Here is a 16,139-nt window from a genome sequence, read left to right as displayed (position 1 = left end):
AACAGATGAAACAAAGCCAATGAACAAAGCAGATTATAACAGTACTTGCAAAACATTATACATTCTGGACTATTGCCAATACAGGAAATACCATTTAAAAAACCACAGCCTAGAACCCTGTGCATAGGTGTACCAGCACTAAATTTACATGCAGATCAAGTACCAACACCATATAAACCATGCGGTTTGGATGCAGTCAACACTAGTAACAGTTTTAGCAGCAGCTCACTATCTGTAGGCACTTTTCTCCTGCTACTATATTAAAATTCAAAATTATCTTGTGAAAGATAAAGATTGCTATCACTAAATCACTATGAGAAACAGACCTAACCAACAAAACATTTAGAACTGGACCATGCTGGTGCTCTGCCTTGTAAAGACAAAGAAACAGAACTCACAAACTGTGTATGCAAGCCACAGGTAATTTCTCCAGTTGTTTGCATGCTTAAGTGAATACTTTTCAAGGCTATTTTAACTTTAAGCATTTTGAACTGAAAACACGGATCATGTGAGTGTGAAGCAAAAAACACCATCTCGCAAAAATTACTCTCCTGCCAAGTAAGACAACAAAACTATGCAAAGTCAAAATATCGAAAGTGGCAAAACCCCACTGCCTATTTCCCCAGTACTGGGGAAATTTCTTATTTAAGTTGTTAAAGCAGTCAAAAAAATTCTCATCTTTTTGAAAACAAAAAGGCTAAACCCCTATTTTTCTACAGTTATTTTAAGTATAGATTTTGTTCATTTATTTTAACCCTAATCACTCATTAAATAAACCAACTTTTTTTACAATTCTGATTATGACTTCTTTCTAAAGTCATAGATGCTAAACAAGCAGGAAGGGGAATGCCATCTCACAAAAAAGGGCTTAAGGGCACCTTTAACAAACGATTAAGAAGAGAAGGGATTTATTGCTCTGACTGCAGTGAGGCAGCAGCCACCACCACACCTTTCTGGCGCTGGGAGCAACCGAGGAGCTGCTACTGATCGCTGCAGCCCGAGCTTTCCCGCCCACCCTGTGCCTCAATACCGCCCTCCAGCACAAGGCTCAAAATAAGAAAAAAATTAAGCACCAAGGGGCCTCAGCCAGGAGAGTCACTTTCAAGACAGTATCTCTTCTGAATTCTTGCTAAATCCAGAGCGGTTGTGATAGCCTCTACCTGCCCACAGCTAAAGAATGGCCGTGAGGAAACCAGCGACATAAGAGAAGGAAGCAGAGATACCATTTCGGTGTCCCCTCAGCGCACGCCACCTCCCAGCAAACCCCACACTACCTCTGCTCTACGTTGCTCCCCTACGTGCTCAACAACCCCTGCTGGCTCCCCTGCGGTCCCCTTTAGCCCACACCCTCCAAGCGCTCAGCGCCGCACTCGCGCCACCCGCCCGCCCTCAGCTCGGCCCCGGGCCCGGGCCCGCCCCCAGGCGGCTCACGCGCCGGCCCGACCTCCTGCGGTTGGGCGAGCGAACTGTCCGTCAGGCGGCGGCCGCGGCTGAGCGCCAGTGAGGGGCGGCCCCGGGGCCATGGGCGGGGCGCTGGAGGCGGCGCGGATGCGGCGGGGCCGGCGCGGTGAGGGACGGGCGGGCCCGCGGGGCCGCTCGGTCGTCGCTGCCCTTCTGCCTCCGGGGTTCGGGCTTCAGCGCTGCGGGGTCAGCCGCAGAGCTGGTCCGGGGCCAGCGGGGAAGTCGACAGGCGTAGGGAGAGCGGCTATGCTGCGGGCGGTCGGTGGGCCTGATCGTTAGAGGTTGAAACTGTTTGAAAAGAGGCCGCGTTGAGGGACTAGTCTTGCGTGCTGAGCCGTTCCAGGCAAGCAGGGGTGAGATATGCGTGTATGTTTGCTTTAAGAGTAGGAATGCGGAGAAACTACCGTCGAGGCAAGGAGAGGCGTGGATGGAGCAGTCACAGGCGCAGCCACCACCCCCACCGGCACAGAAGACCCAGTCACAACAACCGCGCCCAAAGGCAAGTACGGGCAGCGTGTACTTAGCGCGGGCTAAGCCGCTGGGTCTATGCTTAATTAAATGGGCAGAACGGTGACTTTCTAGAACTGAGAGGGTCACTACCTGAGGATGTACGAGACTGTACTTCTGGTGTATCTGTCATCCCTACTGGGAGTGGAATTGCACTGCTTTCTGGAAGTTTATTGTGTGTTCACAACGGTATATTGATTTTAGACTTGAGATGTGGTTCTATGAGCCGATCCTTTCAGCTGTGCGTTATCCATAAACCTTTCATCAACATGCAAAGACAGTTCAGGGAAGAAAAATACAATTACTTCATTCTACCTGCTTGTTTATTTTAAGCTTCTGAGTCTACTGGTGTAAAATCTGTCATTAAAGGATCTTCCTGAATGTTTGAAAGCGTGGTAAGTAATGTGGTAATAATACCAAGCAGATGAGGAAAACAAAACAAGGTCTCGAAATAACCCCCTCCCTTGAAAACTGATCCTTTCAGAAAACACGTTTTATATTTAAGAACTTACACTTGCTTATGTTTGAGCTGTTTGTATGGTTGCTTTTTCATTCCCCTGTTCTTTACTTAGTGCCTCTTGCAGGAGGCTAATGCTTTGCTTTAATAAACTAAAAGAGGCAAATGCTTGGCTTTAATGTGCTAAGTTTTTGGTGGTTTTTTTTTAAACTTATTTTTAGGAAAAGAGACGCATATTAGTTGCCATACTCGTACTTGTGTGAGAAAACTTAGAAATGCAAATGGTCACTACTTCAGTGACCAGAATCAAAAGGATTCTCTTATAGAGCTTTAAAATTAAGTGTCTGGGTTAGATGTGGGGTGTTTTTCCCATTGTATACCTGTTATGTCATTTGACTATTTTCAAAGTTGTATAATCAAGCCACAGTAGTGCTGGTATTAGAAGTAGAGTTTCTTTGTCATTTTCAATAAATTATGAGTCTTGCAAAACATCTTCACCTACTGCTTTTAAGATGATATATATATATAATAAGAACTGTCTTAAAAAGTGAGAATTGTACAGGTGATTCAAAAAACATCCCAGTAGAATTTTGCTCATCAGTTCTGAATGTGCTCATGTATATTAGTTCTAAAAGAGGAAAGCTGCAGTTACCCCTGTAATGTTTATTAGAAAAGCAGAGACTTTTCTTGGAATTTTCATTAAACTTATGTTTATTCTGCATGTTTCTAAACCTCATCAGTGGAATTCTTGTTATGAAGAGAATGGCAAAATATTTTTGACCTGACTTCAGTGTTTTACCCACAGCTTTTTGCTGTGAAGACTTCCATACCTTCAGGAGTGGGCTGTTTGTTTAACGTACAATTGCCCAAGTTAATCTTTTGCTAAAAAAAAAAGTTAGAGGCACTTGCAGAATCAACAGCCATCTCTAATGTATTAGCAAGTAATTTAAGCCTTTCAGGATGCTGGTATCACTAATGTTCTTGAGAAATTTTTAAGCTGAATATTTCTCACTATTTGGTTTTCATAGTGTAATTTATAGTGATATGCAGAGTGTGCTATCAGAGCACTGCAGAATAGTACTCCATTTATGTCAGTAACAATCTCCTTTCTAGATTCTTTGTGGGAAAGATGAATTGTGAGCCTATCTTGAAGGCAGTGCTATTTTTTTAGCCTGGAACAGGAAGAACCACAGACCCCAGTGAATGCAAGTCCCAGCAGCCATGAAGATCCTTCTTCGTCCAGTTCAACACAGAACTCTGTAGCACCAGGTGAGAGATGGTGTTGATAGATGAGAAGTCAGTTCCTATATGCTGATTGTATGAAAAAAGTAGTAGTAGCTGCATTAATGATCTGGTGTGACAGGGACAATACAAACTGCAAAATTTGGGGAGAAAAGTAAAATCAGGTGATACAAAAAGATGTAAGGATCTAGAGAACAGAGCCAAATGACTTTCAGGCCCACAAATGCTTCTCATGTTTGAAAACTTGTGTGTTTAACCAAGCTGATATAAATTGAAATAAAATGCAATTCTGTTTCTCCCTCCAGAAATGCTGCTTTAGGAAGAAAATTAACTACTAAGGAAGCAAATAAAATAAGAGAGCATATAAAAAAATTACAGCTGGTGTTCAGTTACTCAGCCTTTTGAAAGGCACAGCAATCTACCACTTTGTGGTGTGTCTCTTGTGCGATGTTGTCTCTCTTTATGCTTTCAGTGTACTTTGTAGCCTGTAATAAATACACTCTGGCTAAATACTTGCTCGTTTACAACAAACAATGAAGTACCAGTGCTGTTGAGAAAGATGTCTTGTTTACCTTCTGGTTTCCTGACTCCTTAAACAATGCTAGTCCTGAACCAACAGAGTTTAAAGAGATGGTTTTTGTATACATCACTGTTTTGTATTGTGAGCATGTTAGCAGATGTATCCTGCAAGACATTTATTCCTGTGTAATTAGATACTCTCTACTAAATGTAGTGTGCTTTTATAAACTTTACTGATTCATTGACTAACTTTTTATTTTCGCTAACCTGAATAAGTCTTGCTCACTTGTGGCTAAGCTGAAACCTAAAAGATGCAGACAAGGATCTGAATGGTAAGGAGCTGCAAAAAGAGGATACTTAAAATGAAATTTCTGGTAATAAATAAAGTTTTTATTTAAAACTCTTGAAATGTTAACAATTGCCTCTGAATAAATTTCTTTGTCTTGAGACAATCTGTCAAAGTATTTTAAATCTATCAGAGTATTTTACTTGTCTCCCTTTGCATTCGCACAGGCAGGGAAGCACTAAAATTGAGTGTTTCTTGTCCCAATGTATCTTTGGAAGGAGCCAAATATACTCTTGATTTTATCTAAATCTCTCCTATGTGCTGAAGAAAAAGTGTCTTGTTCTGGGAAGTGAATCACTTCATTTGGGTTTATTTGATACCTCATGGTCATATTTTTTTGCTGTCCAACCATGTCTTTTAACTAAGAATGTCCCCTTGAGATTTATTTATGAAGAAACAGCATTTTTGTTCAACAAAACCTTTTTGTGATTTTCTAATTGATCTGAATTTCCTCTTTGTCAGTGCTGACATCCCTTCAGTACCTGTGTAAGAGCAGTGCATTTGAACACTATAAATAACCTCTTTTTTTCGCCTGTAAGTGCTTTGTCTGTTCCGTGTGTGTGTGTTACGCTTGGGATCTGTTGGCAGTTAGAGCTTTGGGTCTCGCAACTCTGACATTCACATGAAGACATGGAATATCAAAGAGCAATAAACAAACTTAGTTACCAGTCTGAGTTTTCCACTTCTTCTCTCCCATGTCTCCCCACCCTGAAGAACTGCCAGGATTTTATTATGACCCAGAAAAGAACCGCTACTTTCGCCTACTGCCTGGACATAATAACCACAACCCACTCACCAAGGACAGCATTCAGCACAAGGTGATGGAGTGTAAAAGACTAAGACTATTAGAAGAGGAAGAAAAACAGAATCGGGTATGTTTTGAAAAAGATTGCAATTAGGCTTTATTGGTAAAGTGGGGTCTTGATTTAAAGTTTTTCACATTTTTAATAAATTTATCATATTCCTGGACCTTGAAGAAGCAATCTAATCACAGTTGGTGGAAACAGCTTTTTTTCGAGTAACTTTTTTGGACAGCTGAAATCAAGGCAGGTCTTCTGTTTATGTCTGGAAAGCCTGTGTGCTTTCCTTCATAAAATGTTACAGTGAAATTACTGCTGATGCTGCATGTTTGTAGTGTGGGTAAAATATCTAACAAGGATGCTTTTTAATTTTCTGAAAAATGTGTATTACAGCTTTACAAATAACAGCTCTAGAAATAGGCTGTCATTTGGAAGAAGTGAACAGTGTTCTTTTTCTTACACAGTGAAGTTCTCCAACCAGCTCTTCAGTGTAAAGAATGTTTTGACTCTCAAACACTTGCATGTCTGAGCATTATCAAAAAGATTTCTTACTCCATAGTTCTGCTAAATACTCTATCCCTTCATCTTCTCAGAAGGTGTTTGCATTAAATTGTAAAAAGTTTGTGAATCATGGAATGGAATCATAGAATGACGTTTGGAAAGGACCTTAAAGATCATCTAGTTCCAACCCATGGGCTGTGGGGAGAATGGAAATGGAATGGAAAAACAGTTTAGTACAACAGTAAGACTGCATGTTTAGTATTAGCCTCGTTGTGATAGATGATTTTGTTGTGTAAGAATTTGAGGTGTTGTAATGAAACCAGAAGATGACTTTATACCTCCAGATGGTATTGCTGATTATGTAGAGTGAAAACAATAGTTGTTGGGGTTTCATATTTTTACCCCAGCTTCTGTATTTGCAGACGCACTCCACATCTCACCTGGAGTATATTCTTGTCTACTTACTGTAGTAGGTCAGGGAGATGGTGCTGGAATATGTTTTATACATTCTGAAAATTTTTATGTGTGTAGGCTAGAGGAAGAAGTTAGCTAAACATCCCAAACATCAAAGACCCACAGCTGCATTTGAATATTAAACAAGTAAATAACTGAGTACAGTTCCATGTTACTCTCTTCCAGAAAACAACAAGGGCTGGACTGAACTCATCTGTGCTGTTACAGAGAAGGCAGCTGGGTTTGCTCAGCTCGACAAGTTATTGCAGGTATAATGATTTGATTTGTCTTCTGTTTGCAGTGCCAAGTTCTGCTGTTAGAGCAACTGTTTCTGTCAGGTTTTCTTGCATTTCTTACTGTTCCATTGGGATGAAGAGGAACATAATACATACAGTGAGAAAAAAGGTTCTATTCTGTAATAATCAGGTTACTGAAATTATGAGAATTCGAATGAGGAATGTTTCCCAATGAGGAATGTTTCCCAATTTTTCTTAAAACAAAGGTTCATTTTATGCATGTATATGGATATGCTGTTTTGCCACATTGTACTTTATGAGTATAGCATAGCTTTTTTAGGATAAGTGCCTTTCAACGGACATGACCATTCCATTGCCATCCATTAGAACAGCAGAAGGCAAGTTCAGTTAGTGACTTGTGTTGCTTTTCTGGCTACTAAAGATGTGCTGGGGTTCAAAATAGTGGGAGGAAACTCCATGAATGTGGAAGATGAACATGTTCATGGGTTATGCAAGGTAAATTTCAGCATGCTAGTTATTCAGGCATTTTTTCTTCGGTGATTGAGAAGCAGTTCTATATGGCCAGAATTCTTTTAATATGCATTAGATTTAGGCTTACCTGAATTCTCTCTCCAACCCCCTCACCCTCCTACCTGCTTTCACAGGCTAGTCCATGAACTAAAAGTGAACTGCATGCAGAGGAGGAAGATAGAAATTCACAGTCCAGATTCCTCAGTTGCTGGAACCAACAATTTTAAAATCATTGTGGTATGTTATGAGAAATTATAAGTCTTTAAGATAAAGGGAACCTGTTTTCAATGAAAATTCAGGCTCTTGTAATCAAATCACACAGGTCAAATGTAGCTTTTAAAGATGTGTTATTCCTGCTCTGTCAGTTCTTAAAATCTGTGTTTGGTAACTTCGAACAGGTAGGGAAATGCTGTTCCTTTTCTACAGAGGAAAATTATAAAAAAGGTTGGATACGAAAGCATTTTTGTTGGGTTACTTTTTGTTTTGTTTTGTTTTTTTAATCTGATCAACACAATCTTTTGGAAGTAAATAGGAGTTGAGTGGATCATTGTTGTGGGACTGGGAGGAGGAGTGGAGAGGATCAAGAGAAAGAAGAAAAAAATTAAAGAGAAGAATTTTGGGAGTGGCAGAGCCTGTGGTTCAGAGAATCTAAGTTAACATCAGTAATCACTTTACATTTCATAATCTTTCATAGACTGTATAGGAAGCTCTCCAAGACCAGCTCCTGGCCTTGTAAGCAGAGCACTGCATAGGTAGCTGAAGCCAGAAGGGACTCAGAAACAGTGTAAGTGTATAGAATTGTTAACATTGGAAAGATCATTTGCTGTTAGCCAAGGACTGAATCCTTTTCTTATCCCTGTTTTTTCTGTGCATGCATTTAAAAGGAGTTGGCCACTGATTTTAGAGGTGAATGGAAAGCAGGTGGTGTTAAAGGGATTAGAATTAATGTGTTGTTTCATTTTAGACCTAATGCAACTGCCTCAAGCTGTTTTTCCTGTAAGTTTCCAGTGTGACTGGTAAGCTTTTATTTTACAGGCAGATGTTGCTTGTGAACGAATATTCACTGTGAACGATGTAGAGCATGGAGGATGTAAATATGGTATCATCAATCTCAGCGGTTTGGGGAAGGAGTCTCTCACTGTGGAGATGTATGACAACCTCTACTTCACAAACCGCAAAGTACTATTTTCTGTTCCTCCTTCCTTTGGTAGTTGCATTCTCAGAACACTGTTCTTGGGAGGCTCAGGTGGAAGTGCAGTGAGGGTTGGGGAAGGGGCTAGGAAAAAAGTGGAAGAATCTAGAAATGTGAAGCTTGGGTAAACACAGAACCACAATGAACCTGTCCTGAAAGTGCTCAGTACTAGTGATAGTTGTCAGGAATGTTATATTACAATTGGAATGAAAGACTATGTAGAAGTACCAGCTTCTAAGGATAATGATTACTTTAGACTTGAACTGTAGCTGGCAAAACTGGTGTTTGGCTTCCAAAAATACCAACATTTGTGTGCTTCTTTCTTAAAAATAATTTGGGGGAACTGTGTTTACCTTTAAACGGTGTTTATCCTCCTTTAAATATGAGTCATATTTAGAACAGGTTTTCATGATCTCTTCGTGCTCAGGTTCTTTCATGGATGGTCTCTTGAATAATAGGATGTGCTTGGTGACTTAGCCTGTGTTTGGTCAGACTTCTCAATGCTGTTCTGTTGTTATGAGTGTGAAGCTGAAATGCTTGTGCCCCATTACTGAGTTATTTAGTGGGCTGAGGAGTTGTGCCCAGTGCCTAGTTTTATGTCATTTTTTGCATGGAAATAATCTCTCCTTAGTTGAATAACAGATCACAAAAATAATTATGTCTTTTCTCTGAAGGTGAACTCTGTGTGCTGGGCATCACTGACTCATCCAGATTCTCATGTTTTATATCCTTTAAAAAAAGACAAAATTGTCGTTCAGGTTTCACAAGTCTGCATCACGCTTCACAGAAAAACTAACTTTAAGGAATACCTGTCCTGTAGTTCCCCCAGAAGATAAGTTTTCTGAAAACAGCGGAAGTAATGAAAATCAAAATATGTTGAGTTACTGAGGCAGATGTATGGTTCTGTTACAGATATATGTAGAATTGTTTCTATGTTAATGGTAAATTAAAGACCATGTTTTCTGCCATGGAGAATTCCCACTTCATTAATTGTCTATATAAATGCCATATCCAAAATGATCTGATGTTTGGAAATTGGCTGAGACAAAAGAATAGGAGCAGAGGGTTAAGGCAACAACCTTTTTCTGAAGTGAACCTCTTTGAAAGTGGGATGGTTCATTTGTGTTTAAAACCATCCCCATATTGGTTGGGGTGAGAGGAGAATGGGAGCAATTCAGTAGTATCACCTGCAACTTTCAGAGCATGTTCTGCAGGTGTGACTCAAAGAAGGGGAAAGTTGATGGTATTGTAGAGGGAGCAGTAATGAACAGTGCAGAGCCCAGAAGAGTGGGGGAAAAATAATTGCATTTTGACATAGGAGATAGCAGACCACAGGTGTGCTATTAAAGTGCCAAAAGAAAGTACATAGAAGAGTACGGAATGGCCTGTGGGAAAAGCCAGGCAATTCCAGCCAGACCCATCAGGGCAGGAGCTCACCAGGTGTGTGCACAGCTGGGGACAGGTTCAGGATCGCTTGGTTTGGTGGGTTCGTGCTTTTCCCTTGTTGAGTTACAGATTTACCCCCACTGAACTTTTGAAATGCAGATTTCAAATTCTTTTTGTACCTGGTATAGTCATATAGTCTTATATAGTCTATAAAATATTTAAATGTAATCTAAAGTGAGTTTTCCTTGCCTCCCATTTTTACAATTTATCTCCAGGAAAAACAGATCTATATTAATGCAGTGTCATCAGCATGAAAAAGTGAGAAGAATGATCTATGTAGGCCATGCTTATTTTTTCTTTTTCCTATCACTAGTAAGATACAACAGAATTCTCTTCTCTTTCTGGTAGTGAAAATACGCAAGCAAGAATTTGAGTTCTTTCTAGCTCATTCCTATAAAAGAAATGAAGTGTCACAGCTTAGTTGTAAACTGTAAAGCACATCAAAGGTCTCAAGGAAAAGTGTTGTAAGCTGTAGCTGTGTCAGTACACCTTGCTTTTCCCATTTATAAATATTAGGCAGCCTATTCCATTCTAGAGAGAAATCAGTTTTCCTTAATTCACTTCAGCAAGCTGTGTCTCATGGGAATTGCAGAAACACCAGGCTGTGCCAGTCTGCTTCCAGCATCATTGTTCAGCAGCACTAACCCAGGTAGGGTGTTTTTGTTGGTTTTTTTCTCCAAGTTTTGGTAGCAATTAAGGTATGAAAAGAGCACAAATGAAAGATTATTTTAGCATTCCTTTTCAATAGTTGGTGAGACTGTTGTTTTTCTGTAAGACTAAAACAGCTTAAGAAGTGAAATGGTGATGAAAGAACTTGAGACTTAATTAACAAGCAGTATTGAAAGCCCTAGTTTATTTTTAGCTGCTGCAGTACTTGACTTTGGCAGGGGAACACCTCACTTGTAAAGTAAACACTTGAGATTTTTCATTAATAGCTTGGCCTGTAATTAATATTTGGAAGCTGCACACAGCCAGTACTCACATTTCCTTATAGACTGTCCAGAGTCACTGCAGAATCCCTTCTCATAGCAGCTGCTCAGGTACGTTCAGTGCATAAATCAGAGGTGGAAAGCTGGTAAATATCTCAGCCCATAGCTCCTTGTACAAGCTCCAGTTGTATGGAAACCTGACAGACTGGGAGAGTCTTGTCTAGCTGTAGCTCATCTTTTTTGTTGAAAGTTCTTGGGGGCAGGACTTAATTAATTTGACTTTCTTGATAGATGTTAGAACTATGCTTCTTCAAATCATAGAGTGTAGTGCTCTAATCTGGCTTCCATTCAGACATGATCAGTTAAATTTATACAGAGAAAATCTGTGATAAATGAGAGTAATGGACTAATTTTAAATTTTTAATGTCTTACTATATATGCAACCATTTTAAAAAATTTGCGTAGAATCAGCATGAACTTGAATGAAGAGACACTGTGGGTGGATGGCTACTAGGCCAGCATACCCAGTTGCTCTGTAAATGATTTTAAGTCCTTCACCATAATTAGCTGCTGTGAGTTCCACCACAGTCCTCTTGTCTAGTATGTCCTACTGACTGTTTAGGTATTTCCAAATTTTACTTCCTTCACTCACCTAAGTAGGTGATTTGTGGGAGCCATGCTGAGTAGATGCCAGCAGAAAAGTAGAACTTAGCCTGTCTAAAACTGTCATCCATCCATTCTTGTCCACGTCACCTCTGCTGCCTGACAGATAGCATGTATGATGTGTCATGAAGGAAGTGAAAACTGAGGACGTAGTCTCCTAATTGGCATAAATTCTGTGCAGGGGCTACATGAGTAAGGGTCAAATCTAGGGTTTTACTGCTTAATATTTTTCTTTCTTCCTTTCTTTCTTTTTTTTTTTATTTTTTTTTAATAAGCAGGCATAGAACTTACAGGTTAGGCTTTGGCTAATCTGTATTTTATAAAGTTGTTTTTTATTTCTAGCCCATTCATCTTTTAAAAATGGCTCACTTAGTGCTATGAGTATTTTTCCTGCCATGGTCAGCCCTCTGACTACTGGATAAATTTCAGAGTTTCTCAATCTATTTACATAGACTGTAGGTGTCCCACTTACAGTTATGAACTTCATTTCTGTTTCCTGTCTCTTGAGTAGCAAAAGGACACTAATTAACACTTTCTCTGCTTCAGATTGAAAGGCTGAAAGAAATGTGGCAATCAAAGAACTTTTCTGAGTTTTCATCCTGTCCTAACATTTTATGAACCCTTCATGTGTTGTTCCTGTCTTCTAGGAGATCGACCTGGAATGCTGTGCAGTTTCAAGATATCCACTGCCTGGTCCTGCGCTTGGTGCCTGAATCCCCAAGCAGATAACTGCTTTAGCACAGGTGATCTATCTGCAAGGCTAGCAATCCTCTCAGTCTCAGTGGGAAAGACTTCTTCCATTCATCTCCCAGCTGCTATGCAAATTACAGCTAAACAAACATCATCTGTCTTCCTTAGGCCTGACACGACGAGTTCTTGTGACCAATGTAGTGACAGGGCATCGGCAGACATTTGGAACCAGTAGTGATGTGCTGGCACAGCAGTTTGCCACGCAGGTAGGGAGAACCAGGCACCATTTTTTCAGAGCGCTGCCTCATTGGTGGGCCCTTTGTTCTGTTCAGGGCAGGACTCCTCATGCTGTACATAAGGTTGTGATGACAGCTGCTGTTGGATGGCTGTTCCACAGCAGAGTTGATGTGGTCTGATGCTTGCACATAATTGAACAGCAACAAAAAGATTATCTGATTTCAAACCGTGGCAACAGGGGCAATTTTTTAAGATTAGAGAGGTTAAAAGACAAGGAAGTACAAAGAGCACAGTAATAACATGTAAAATTGTTTTGGTTTTGGCAAATAATCTCATTCTAATAACGCTCAGTGTATTGTCCCCACCAAGAAGGCAAAAGTCCCTATAAAATACTTAGGACTAGTTCACAAAAAATAAGGATGGTGAAATAGGAATATGAAGATTCCAGTTTCTGTTTTGCTGTTATGTCAGAATGAGTTCCTGCTTACCGAGGCAGACTTTTACAGCTAAAGTAAATAGCTGAGGTTTGAATGGAACTAATGAATTGGCTGGAAAATGTTGCAGTGTGTAATTAAAATTCTGCTTCATAATGCATCTGTTAAAATAATTTGACAACTACACTGTAGAGCTCAAAAGCATGACGCAGACTGTCTGTGTAACTTGTAAGATCTCTGCAGATGTTACACAGTATGCTTCTTTCTCTGGGATTCTCCCAGACCCCAGTGCTGTACAATGGCTGCCGTTCGGGTGAGATTTTCAGCATTGACGTGCGCCAGCGTAACCGCAAGGGGCAGAGCTGGAAAGCAACTCGTCTCTTCCATGGCTCAGCAGTTACATCTCTTCACCTTATGGAGGCTGAACATTATCTGATGGCAGCAGATATGGCTGGAAAGGTATGGTTGTGTTGTGCTTAGGACATTCTGTTCCTTTCAGTATCTGGGCATTTACAGATACTTACCCCACTCCCAAGGGCAAGTGTCTGCTCTTAGTACATAGTATGGAATTGAGTGGTAGTTCCATTTATGGGTCTTCTTCCAGAGCCTGTTATTTATCATGGAATGGTTTGGGTTGGATGGAAACTTAAAGATCATCTGGTTCCAGCCCCCTGTCATAGGCAGGGACACCTTCCACTAGACCTACATCCAGCCTGGCCTTGAACACTTCAGGGATAAGGCATCCACAACTTCTCTGGGCAACCTGTTCTAGTCACTTGCCACCTTCACATTAAAGAGCTTCCTAATATTTCAAAAAAAATGTGAACCTACCCTTCTCAGTTTAAAGCCATTCCCTCTTGTCCTGTCACTACATACCCTTACCAGTTGACCCTCTTCAGCTCTCTTGTAGCCTCCTTTAGGAGGAGGCTGCTTTTGCAGGCTGAATTCTCTCAGCCTGTCTCCAAAGGAGAGGTCCTCCAGCCCTCTGATCATTTTCATGGCCCTCCTGTAGACGTTCTCCAGCACATCCAACCTTCAGGTGCTCTCTGCTTTAGTATATCCTCTCTCAAACAATTCCTTCAACTTGCAGATAAAACTGTGGGATCTGAGAACAACAAAGTGTGTGAAACAGTACAAAGGTCACCACAATGAATATGCTCTTCTCCCTTTGCATGTAAATGAGGAGGAAGGACTTCTTATAGCAGGTGGGTTGATGTTTTCCCCCTTCTATTTGTATAGTGTATGGTAGTGATTTTCTTATGCCTGAGGGGTCTTTCTTAGGTACAGCTGTTAGAAGCTGTAAAACTGTTAATTCTTTAAAATTCAGAAAAAAATAGCCTTAAACATACCGTAATATGCTATGAAAATTATGTTATGAATGCACACCTACTGTAAACAATCCTTTGAGGTGCTCAATGGCTTTATCTGCTGTGTCCTGCAAAAGTCCCATTATCCTTTCCATGATATGCCTCAAGAGTAGAGCAGAAAACACCTGATTTTAAAATTCAAGGAAACAACATGTAAACAGGAGACTTGGTGATAACTTTATATAGAGACTGTGTATATCTTTAGTTGGTGCTTAAGTAGAGAATGTCATGATGGACTGAAGTCAAGCATTGAGTTTACTGACTCCCTGTAAACTGTCTATACCACTCAGATGCATTTTGAATACTCCCAGTTGCACTCAGATTTTTGTATTATTATTATATTTGGGGGGGAAGGAAAAGTAGCAGTAGATGAAACAAAATCCTTACAGTGTACCCAAGCTTCATAAAGTCAGTGTAAAGACAGTGACCTCCTTTCCTTGGATTTGTCAGTAAGTGGTGGAATAATAAGAATTTTTAATTTGACTAAATTTTTCTCCCCTATTTTTGGCTTAGGAGCTTGATAAAGAGAAAAGCACTCTAAATACTGATTTACTGTACCTTTTTTTACCTAATAGGAAATGCACATTTTTCCTACTCTTGTAGTATTCAGTGTAAAATGTTTGTTTTGTAAAGTATGGATAAGCACTTTGCCTCTTGTGGGTATAAAAATATTCATTCCCCATAGAACTTCTGCTTCTGTGGTGATAATCTTGCAGAACCATGTAAAGTCCTTTTTGTGTAAGGTCAAATTTTGCTTTTCTTCCAGTTGGTCAGGATTGCTACACCAGAATTTGGAGTCTCCAAGATGCTCATCTGCTTAGAACCATCCCTTCTCCCCACCCATCATCCAAAGATGCCATTCCTAGTGTGGTGTTTTCTTCAAGACTTGGGGGTAGCCGAGGAGTTCCTGGCTTACTCATGGCTGTCAAACAGGATCTCTACCACTTCTCCTATAACTGACTTACTCTCTTCAGACTGGTCTACAATGCTGCCAATTTGTATGTGACTTCAGAATATTTACACCAGTCACCAAGCTGTTGAGTCATTATGTGCTGCTGTTGCATCTGCTTTGCTCATCTAATTGTGAACCTCCTTCAGCAGTTCAGCAAATCTTGCTGTATACATACATCTCAGACCTCTTGCAAATAAAAGCTGAATACAGATTAACTGTAGGCAAGATTCAGCCTCTGAAATCTAGCTGGAAGCCTGCCAAGCAGGTGACTTAACTTAAAGAGTCTCTGTTGTGCAAGCTGAATTTGCTATCAAAAGGCTGCACTGATTTGATCCTAACTTGGCTAACTTGGTCACCTAACCTTTATCTGTGGTCACATCTGCCTCAAGAAGTAGGCTGGCCCAGCGGAGTGAAGCAGCTGATGCTGAGCAGATGAACACTGTAAGTGTTCTGGGGCTTTGTTTGGAGTAGCTTTTGTTGTGGTTCCTGCAATTGCCACTGCTCCCTTAGAAGCAGTTGGTTGGAAGCAGCCATGCTCTGTGGTTGGAAACAGTTCAGGGAACAGTTGTTTTCCTCACCCCTGCTGTCAGTCCTTTTTGCTGGGTCATGCTAAACTTTGTACCCTTCAGATGATGGTAGTATGTGACTGCCCTGCCACCATCCACTGTAAAAAACAGGCATGGAGGAAAGCCCCTTTTCTGGTCCAGTAGCAAAGCTGAATGCCCCTGTTAATTTACCATAGTGTTTCCTAACCAAGTCCACACCCCTAACATGCAGTTTGGTCAGTGGTCTGGAAGGGCTGGCTTGCTCATGCACCTGTAGCAGAACACAAGCCCAGTTGTAGACCACATCTTTGGGATTTGGAATCACGTGTGCAAAGTCAGTGTAAAGGGTACAGCTGGGCTTTCAGCTGCAAAGCTGTAGTACTAGTGCACAGTAACTGGATAATACCATATCTGTATTTGAGAACAATTACTATCCAATGGAGCCTCTTCACTTCCTGCCTGGTAACCAGGCTGGGTAGGGCAAGACCATCCTGCTCTCAGCATCTATAGGAAGCATTGACCAGATCAGGAACCTGTGAGAGGGTAAAGGCGTATGAACTAGGATGGACATCACAGGAAAGACACAGTGCACTCAAGTTTTCCAGACTTCTTACTAAAGGAGTGCCAGAAC

At 40.7% G+C, this 16,139-nt stretch overlaps 1 protein-coding gene across 2 annotated transcripts; it reads left to right on the top strand.

The window, feature by feature from the left end:
• Positions 1-1,608: 1,608 nt before the first annotated feature.
• Positions 1,609-15,193, top strand: DCAF4 (DDB1 and CUL4 associated factor 4). Of its 2 annotated transcripts, none has more exons than XM_062494888.1 (13): positions 1,609-1,960; positions 3,597-3,694; positions 5,247-5,404; positions 6,473-6,555; positions 7,188-7,290; positions 8,089-8,232; positions 8,920-8,969; positions 10,261-10,340; positions 11,931-12,026; positions 12,142-12,239; positions 12,927-13,103; positions 13,735-13,849; positions 14,778-15,193. In XM_062494888.1, exons 1-13 carry the CDS (start codon positions 1,830-1,832, stop codon positions 14,969-14,971), a joined length of 1,527 nt encoding a protein of 508 aa, XP_062350872.1. In that variant the 5' UTR covers positions 1,609-1,829; the 3' UTR covers positions 14,972-15,193. The 2 variants fall into 2 exon arrangements, with proteins under 2 accessions (XP_062350872.1, XP_062350871.1); XM_062494887.1 differs by having other exon boundaries at positions 8,920-8,994; positions 10,262-10,340.
• Positions 15,194-16,139: the final 946 nt, after the last annotated feature.

Source organism: Cinclus cinclus, chromosome 6, assembly GCF_963662255.1.
Source record: "Cinclus cinclus chromosome 6, bCinCin1.1, whole genome shotgun sequence".
NCBI lineage: Eukaryota > Metazoa > Chordata > Aves > Passeriformes > Cinclidae > Cinclus > Cinclus cinclus.
This window is presented reverse-complemented; position numbering and strand designations above follow the sequence as displayed.